The 9,443-nt window shown below is 40.1% G+C and overlaps 1 protein-coding gene across 1 annotated transcript in view; it reads right to left on the minus strand.

Moving 5' to 3' along the window:
- Positions 1-1,877: 1,877 nt before the first annotated feature.
- Positions 1,878-9,443, minus strand: part of nectin3a (nectin cell adhesion molecule 3a) — a 22,351-nt gene continuing 14,785 nt past the window's right edge. Inside the window, exons 2-6 of the mRNA XM_017491458.3 lie at positions 8,453-8,800; positions 5,501-5,800; positions 4,646-4,763; positions 4,350-4,501; positions 1,878-3,024 (exon numbers count right to left, since the gene is read on the minus strand). Coding sequence (XP_017346947.1) covers positions 2,465-3,024; positions 4,350-4,501; positions 4,646-4,763; positions 5,501-5,800; positions 8,453-8,800 — 1,478 coding nt within the window. The 3' untranslated portion in view covers positions 1,878-2,464. The remainder of the gene's footprint in view (positions 3,025-4,349; positions 4,502-4,645; positions 4,764-5,500; positions 5,801-8,452; positions 8,801-9,443) is intronic.

The raw sequence follows: 9,443 nt of genomic DNA on the forward strand, positions 1-9,443 counted from the left end.
AACAGCATGAAGTTGGTTAAAAGTTCTTACCCAGTAACACACTATACCAAAGTTGAAAGAAACTCCAGAAATGATGAGGAAGAAGGTGATTGAAATACATCAGTCTGGGAAGGGTTACAAAGCTATTTCAAAGGCTCTGGGACTCCAAAGAACCACAGCGAGAGCCAGTATCTTCAAATGTAAAAAACTTAGCACAGTAGTGAACCTTCCCAGAAGTGTCCAACCTTCCAAAATTCCTCCATTCACTGTTCATGACTCCACTATCAGACAGACACGGGGCAAAAATGGCCTCCATGGAAGAGTGGCGAGGTGAAAACCACTGCTAACCCAGAGGAACAATAAGGCTCGTCTGAATTTTGCCAAAACACACCTTGATGCTCCTCAAACCTTTTGGGAGAATGTTCTGTGGAATGATGAGTCGAAAGTGGAACTAATGGAAGACGGATCCTGTTGCATCTGGCGTAAACCAAAAACTAGTTTAAGCCACTACACGATTTTAAGGCCAATTTGCAAGTCGCCAAGCTCACCAAAAAACCCTTTGATTGGAGGCAACTCAACAAGCAATCAGCACTCGCCAATCGGCAGTCGACGTTATGTGTCTACACTACTCAACAACTCACTACTCAACAACGCATCGTCAAGACATCACAGAGGCATCGATGACGCCACACAGATATTTGGCATGCTAAATATCTGGAGCTGTCGAGTGACTCCACATCCTGTGATGTAAAAAGTGTTGTCACTGGTGTGTCACTGTGGTGACAAGCCAAAGCCAATGAGAGAGCAAGGCATGGGTAGAGGTCATCGTGAGAAAGGGAAACCCACAAGACAGGCTTGTCATTACAAAACATTTTTTACTCACCTCCAACTCTCTCTGTATCACACACAATCCCTGCTGCCCACGTGTGCTAATCCATTTTTTCACCCACTTTCTTTGCCTTTTCCTTTTTGGGCTTTCTTCAGCACAAATCATTGCACAAACAGCTTCCACTGCTTGTTTCTGTCCTACGTCCATCTTCAAATAAACAACTCCTGTTTCACCACAACGACTTCATGACTCCCAATTATAAGAGTGCAAGTCATGTAGTGTGAACAGCACAGCGATCTGCCGACGTTGAAAGTCGTGTAGTGTGAACTTATCTTTAGCTGCAGCTTCTCTAATGATGCCACCCTGGAGAGGAGCGCTGATAGCCCCCCACTGGGGAGTTCTTATGATCAGAATGTAATGCAGAAGTACAGCTCAGCAGCAGTGAATGTGCTGCAGGCTGATATTAATGAAGCTGGAGCATCCACAGCTGATTGAATGCCTAACCCATTTCATGGAATAGTCAGCAAAGTGAAGGACTGGGATATCCAACCGTGTATCTGAAGTAAGTAAGTACACTGAAACCGCGTCCAGAGAAAAGAACATGTGTACTGGCTGCAGTGACAGATACAGAACACATCCAGTAGAAACACCAATGGACAGTTGACGTACTGTAGTGCTTCAGGCTGATGAAGCCCTGCACCTTAATCAATGCTGCATGCAGCTGAATAAAAATTAGCTGACATGCTGATTTACAAACTGTATGTGGCTATGGTAAATGTGCGTTGTAACTTGGCTGGAGCCTGGCAAAAAAAAATACTCTGTGTCACCTGCTGCTAGTACTTGGACAGCTGATTTTCACCAAAGCTCAAGTGGCACTAGGTTATCACCTCTTGAACTGGACAGTTTGAGGCATCAGTCTATCTTTAGTCCCAAATGTTTACCATCACTAGAGTTTATGTACCCTTTCATTTAATAGTCCAAAAACAGGCATCAAGTGCTGAGGAACACATTCATCAGTAGGTTTTTCCTTATTTCATTCACTAATTATTAAAAATGAATACATGAGAAGTTAAAAGAGAGAAAATATATGTACTTCACAACAAGAGTGTGATATGCAGATTTTCACTTTAGATCTGTAATGTTTTTCATTATCTTTACAGTCCAGGGTAACTAAAAAATGTTTATCATCCAAGCAATGCATTTTTTTGTGCAATAATAGGAACAATGGAAAAATTATACATGTTGCAACATACAAACAATATGATGTAAATACTTTTCCTTGCATTTGTTATGCCAAACATGATAAGAATCTTACAAATACTTACAAATAAGTAACTGAATAAGAGAATTTAAACTGGGCACATGAAAAGAGGATGCAATATATTCCAACTTGTTTTCATTGCTCCAGGCTACCCTTTGATCTCTCTTGGGATTAAAAGCACAAAACAAAACTTCACAGACATTTGCTGTGCAATATTAACTCCCTAAGGAATCATCAAGCTAGAAACAATACAGCTTTTAATTTTCCTGATATACACTTTAAAATATTTTAAGAGTTTAACTACTCTTAAAAAATAGTTTGAGTTTCCTTTATTTTAAGAGTTTGGTAATACTGTATTCTGTAAACTCTTGTCTTCCACTAACCATCTCGCATATTTACACATACCATTCTCTACGAGAAATCACAGATCCATCCTTGTGAGACACATAGTCACAGTCTGTGGCCATATCGTACCTCTTCTCCTGCAGGTAGGGGGTGCTGTTTCCCCCAATTGCGCTAATGTTAGAGTCTTCGGGGCAATAACTGTCCCAGAGGCCTTTGTTTTTTCTGTAACTGTGGTAGACCTGTGTATCTCCATCACCATCAGGGTTGTGTTTCAGGTCTTGGCTACTGTTAGCAGAGTCATCTGGAAAGGTGTCATGAAGCTCAAGGGACTCTTTCTGCATGTATGAGGCCCCCACGTACTGCTTGGTGTAGTAATCACCATGGAATGTGCGCTGCTGACGGATGTACCAAAGCAAAGCAATGCCCAGCAGAAGAACCAGTACCAGTGTGCCTCCTATGGCACCGCCCACCACAGTGCCCATGGTGCCATCATGCAGTGATGCCAGTGTTGGGGAGGTGAAGCGGGCACGGACGTGGGAGGGTGATGAGCTATAGAGGCCAGAAATGCCTCCACTGGTAGGGGTGGGGACAGAAGGCATAGATGGAGGCTCTGGTGGAAGAGTAGATCGAAATGAGTGTGTTGGTCTCCAGAGAGTAGACATAGAATAGACAGAAATTAAGAGACAAACATAATGAAAGAAAAGCTACAACTTTAAATTCTGCACTTTAAAAGTACCTGCCACACAGGCAACGCCGCTCTGGAGTTGATGCTGTGCCACTGCACTCAAAGTTGTTCAGTATTCAGTGTATAGTCTCTCTATTCTCTGACACGTTTCCATACCATTTTGCCATACAGGCAATGTCGCTCTGGATTTGATGCCATACTGTTCACTCAAATTCAACTTTGACCCAGTTTATGCTGACCTTTTTAAAATGCAACCAAAAGGTTGAGTTATCATGTCTGACATGGCAAAGATATGTATTTTCCCCCCATCTTTTACAAATGACTACCAAATCCAGAATATGTTTTTGCTTGGGATTTCTATAAATGCTGGATTTAGAAACATCCAGAATGGACTAGCTCTGTGAATGATTATGTTTTCAAATGCATATTGATGACATAGCACAGAGTTTGACAAATGTGTAGCAAAAGTGGTTTATATTAGCAAAGTTAAACAATTTGTCAATTGTTCTTTATTTAGGGTTTCTTGCTTGCATACATCAGTAACAACAGATATGAAACATTACACAGACTGCAATATTAATGCTGCCATTTGGTATAGAACTTATATAGATATAGATATGTTGATATAGAATGAATCCCATTGTGATAAACAAAATACAAAACTGTATATTATTCTCCTATGAACAGGGGGAAAAAAACAACAAAACAACTCGAGCATAATCTATTCTCAGGTTCAGGACTTGTAGCTGGGGAGAGTGGAACAGAAAGGGCAACATAAAACAGAATTTAAACAAGTAGAACTTGATGCCAACAGGAATGTCTCCACCTCCAACAAGGCTAGTCATTCTTATAAATTTATATGCCTGAAATACACTTAAAATATAATTTGAACAGGAGGGAAGCAATTGAAGAAAAAAATACTTCTGATATTTGACCTTGCTGTGACCCTGTTTGGGTCAATTCCAAAATCTAATCAGTTCAATGCTGGTTACAATAATAATTCTGCATAAATCCTAGAAACGATCAAACACAAAGCATAAAGAGAAACCTGCTGGTGGTATTTCAGCAAAAATAATCAGAAATATTTATATCAGAAACGAAACATCAGAAAAGAAAACCTTCTACAAGTTACTTAAGCACAGTTTCAGTTAGAACCAATGCTGCTGACCTCTTACACACCAGCCTAATTAAGTTAAAATAAAGACTTAAGTAAAAATTTTACCAATAAAGAAAATGAAATTTCAGCTCACCGTGTATCCAGATGTGTACTTCCTGAGAATGTAGTCCAACCTCATTCTGGACCTCACATCTATATGTTCCAGAATCATTTGTCTGCAGCGGACGAGTGAAGACCAGACTGCTGTTTGTCATTTTAACTCCTACAGGCATCTGCATGTTGAGCCTGATAAAACGGGTCCCAAATTCAGAAACTTGCAAAGACAAAAGTCATTCAGGTAATAAACATTCAGAAGAACAATGGGAAAGGCCTGTCTGTGTTCTAGAAACACATGATGTACAGACACAGTAAGACTCATGGTGACAGTACCTGGTCCAGAAGAAGTGATGAGGAGGAGGATTGGCATTTGCTCTGCAGTCCAACTTTGCATTTTCTTGTCCCACATACCAAACATCATTCTGGCCTACAACCATGACATCTGGCGCAACTGAAAGTAATAAGATCAAGAAAAAGAGGCCAATTATCTATTAAGAAAAACACTTCAGAATATTTACACTCTGAGAAATAAAATAGTTTGATGCAGCACCATGAAAGTTTCTTTAGTTTGCTGTAGTTTGATGTAGGCTTGAAACAGAAAGGCATGAAACTGTGTTTCTTACATGTACACCACATTACCTCACCCATGTACACAACTGAAACCTACAGTTTTAATCTTCAGGTTCCAACAGAGATTTGTGCACAGTGAAAGGCCCTCTGAGGAAAAATATTCACCCTGTCCATCAAAAGGCAAATAAACATATAAACATAAATATAAAGCCTAATTTAAACTATGTCCCTGACCAGGCAGTCCCGGACCACCGCATGTTCATGCCAGTGAAGCTTTGTGCTTCATGCTCGAGCCCACATAACATGACAGTAAAAATCTATTGCTCCACTTATGTGACAGTTTTCGTTCCTTTTTGCAAGATCTAGTCTCAAATACATTACCTTTCTTACAGGCTTAAAAATGAATAGTGCACACACAATTCATTTCTGTATTCAAATTCATTTATCTGTCAAGTCTGTATAATATATTCATAGTTGGTTACATCCATAACAGTTATGAAAACACACATAGGTAAATACGAAGGAATAGCTTACATTGGGATGCTAGACACCATTCAAAATAATGATGCCAAGTTTTAAGTGAAACCTCATATGATCAGCAATGAGAGAACAACTCACATTGTATGTTGAGCACATAGGGGATGCGCAAGTCTATAGCCAGGGTAGGGTGGCGTACCACACAGGTGAGGGCATGGTTAAGGGCATGGCTGGTGGGTGCCCAAATGTAATCCACCTTGGTGGAGGTGGTCCCATCAGGTTCGTCCTGCAGGATCTGCTCTGAGCGTCCGTAAAGCTCTGCCTCCCAGAAGACATCAGCTGGGGGGCGGGCCTTTTCAGCCATGCATGTTGCTACCACACCCTCCTCATTTCCATCCACCAAAGGATCAGGACCCGCCAACACATATACTTTGGGCTCAACTAAGAGAGGGAGAGAGAGAGAGAGAGGGAGAGAGAGAGAGAGAGAGAGAGAGAGAGAATGAGAGAATATGAATTGTAACTTTATTATTTACATTAATCACAAACAGTCACTAAAAGTTGAAATAAATAGTAATAGTAACAAAGAGTACACTCCTTGTTTTTATTGGGGAAAAGACAGATATGTGACTTGTTTTTTTTTCCCTCCATTTTTGTCCAATTTGGTCATTTACCAACCAGGGACAATGAAGGCTAACAAATGCTTCCTCTGAGACAAGAGAAGCCTATTTATGAACTGCTGCTCATGCTATATCACTGAACACATTCATAAGAATGTGCTATCCACCCATATCTACATGAGCTCACAGATGGCCATTATTTTTACTACTGCTTTAACTTACAGGGGAGAAATTAATGCCATCTCTCCCACCTAGAGAGCCTCCCAACGATAGGGTGAATACTTCCTGTTATGCCACTCAGGGCCGGTGTGAATTGGTTTTAAACACCAAGAGGAAACTAATGAAGAATAAAGAATAACTTTTAATTCACACTTGCCCGTAACCAAAAAAGCTGCCACCCTGACTGAAAGAACATGTTTCCCTTCTGAAAGGTCATTAAGGATAAATAAGGTCATTAAAGATAATTTAGAAACTGCACTTACAGTGGTAGCCTACTCAACTGAAACTGTGAACTCACAAAAGCATTAATCTGTTTTAACCCTCTTACCCCTAAGTTCCCACAGTATTATGTCCCATAACCCTATATTCCCCATAGAAACAGCACGCCAACCCTGAGTTCCTGGGGCAAAATCAACATTTCAATTTGAACATTTTTAGGCCTTGAAACAACTTATAATAATGTATTTGTGTAATATTACTTTGAAAATGAAGCAGTTCAGTGTTTTTACTAAACTTAGAGCACAATTCTTAACTAGAGAAATTACGAAAAAATGCTCGCTAAAATCCTTTTACTCATTTAGAAGTACCATACGAGCATCAGCGTGGTCAATGCCTTTCAATAAATTTAAGTAAATAATAAATAAATAAAAAAATGCATTTTAGCACCAAAAGTCAAGTTTCTGGTGATAATCAGACCAGCAGGTAGTGTTCTCACGAATGCACAGAAATGGTCCCGTTATGACTCCAGACCCCTGCGGTGTCAGTCGCACTGGTTGATGCTGAAGATGAAGACGGATCAGGGTCTGAATCAGGAGAGTTTGCATCTCTATCAGTTTCGGTTTCGGTTTCAACATCGCCTGAACTTTCACTGCTGTCACTATCTAGAATCCTCGCTCTCGCCTGTGTGACTGTGTATGTTTTCTTTTTTTCATTGTTTTAGATGTACCTGTGTTCACTGTAGGTGTAACTTTAGCTGGAACACGATTAACTTTTCGCTTTTGCATTTTTAGTTCACTTCTACTATTACACCAATATTCACGCTTGGAGGAGCTTCATCGTAATGCCGGCGTAATAACGTAATCACGTCGTGATGTCATCAACCTTCCGGGTCAAAAAATAATAATTAAATAAGTAAGGAATCATAGCAGAGTAATGCCGGTACACCGGCCTTACGGGAATAACGTTTACACTGTAAATCCTCTATATCGGCCTTACGGGGATTTGGCATAGATGACCAAGCCGGAATATCGTCCTTACGGGAAAATAGATCAAAGACAGACAGGCCGGTTTTTTGGCCATACGGGGTAAGAGGGTTAAACCATTCTCTGATTGCATCTCAAACAGTTGTGCCACTTTCTCTTGTAGTATGTTGTATTTTTTTTTAGAGATCTATTTAAGAACCCTATTAGTTCCACATGCATCACCTGAACTGGAAGACAAGGAAATAGTTAACCATTTTGACTCTGCTTTCTTCACCTCTCAACTCTGTTGCACCTTTTAAAACAGATTAACAGAGCCGAGTCACAGCCTTGGCTAGATAATATCACCTGAGAGCTTAAACTAGAGTATCAGAATGTAGAGTGTAAATGGAATAAAAGTGCAGGTAACTCGAGGAACAATCACATTCATTCTCATGTTCAAAAGTATTTATCATACAGCTCTCATCAAAGAAATTATTCTGATTAACCCCAAATAAAGATAATCTGTTTCTGTAGGATTTTCTTGGCCATGATTTTCAGAAGCCATGGTCCACAAAGAGCTTACAAAGCATGCATGGTATCTCACTGTTGAAAGATACTGACCAGAAAAGGGGTTGAAAAGAATTTCCAAAACATTAAATGTACCATGGAACACCGTGAAGGCCATCATCAACAAGTGGAGAAAATGGAGCACCACAGTGACAAACACCAAGAACAGGATGTCCTGGGACTGGGACATCTTGTTCTACAACTTTTACAACTTGTTTACTTTAATTGCTTTTGTTATCATGATTACAAATAACCTGTAAATATCTGTGGAACACAATGAAACATAATTGTTGACAATGTGATCATAGCAAGTGTATACCACACCTGAGAAAAAAAGCACCTGAAAAAACACAGGTCCATAATGGACTCCTTGGCCATGTCTACATCCCTCTGACTTGCTCATTAAGGATCTAATGTATATCTACATCCAGATTCCTGTAAAGTTTTGTGACAATGATTATTGTTAAAATTGCTATACAAGTAAAACTTGGTTGAATTGAAAAACATACCCATGATGTCAACAACTGTAGAGGCCTGCGAGTTACCCAGTGGGAAGGTGACCACCTTGCAAATATAGGAGCCAATATCTGCAAAGCCCACTCCCTCCAACACAATCGAGGCATCCTCTACAGATGGGTTGAGAAAATGGACACGATTTACATACTCTTCAGATACGGAGATGCCGAACTGTGGATTGAACACTGCTACTGTGACAGAGCCCATGGGCAAGCTGCGTTCCCAGGAGCTTTGTGTCAGGCTGAGGTTGGCACCCACATCCACCCTGCAGCTCAGTGTGGCATTCCTGCCAAGCACAACTTGAATATTTTCTGGAACCACAACCTCGTTGCTGAAACCACCTGCAGTGAGACACAAAAGTAGTAATCCATGAATCCACTAACCCAATACATGTGCTCTGCAAAAACAAAAAACAAAATGGAATGGCAAGGTCAATTCTTTTGTTTTTGCTATACAATTTTGAGTTTGAGGTCAAAATATGAATATGAAATGATAAATCAGAATTTCAGCTTTCATTTCTTCATATTTACATCTAGAGGTGTTAAACAACTTACAACAAGGCACCTATTTTTCAAGTGATCAAAAATTTTTGGAACCTGTGATTGACAGGTGTGCCCTGATTGGTTGACTGTTTAAACAACGAATAGCTCTAAATATCTACTCTTGGTTTGAACCCTGGACTTTGCCTATGAAGACTGCATTTGCTGTCAAACAGGATACACTGATTTTATTTGGAATGTCCTGTAAAAGAAAGAAACTGCTGGTGTAGTAGTAACCTGAATTGGTTGGACAAAGAAAACAACAGTTGTTGATGACAGAAACATTGGGAGATCTGTGAAGAAAAAACCCAAAAACAACAGCGTCAGTGACATCACCAAAAACCTCCAAAGGGCAGAGGTGAAGATATCACAATCCACCATTCGAAGAAGACTTTGAGAGCAGAAATATAGAGTCCACACCTCCAGATAAAAACCACGCATCAGC

Source organism: Ictalurus punctatus, chromosome 17, assembly GCF_001660625.3.
Source record: "Ictalurus punctatus breed USDA103 chromosome 17, Coco_2.0, whole genome shotgun sequence".
Classification (NCBI taxonomy): domain Eukaryota; kingdom Metazoa; phylum Chordata; class Actinopteri; order Siluriformes; family Ictaluridae; genus Ictalurus; species Ictalurus punctatus.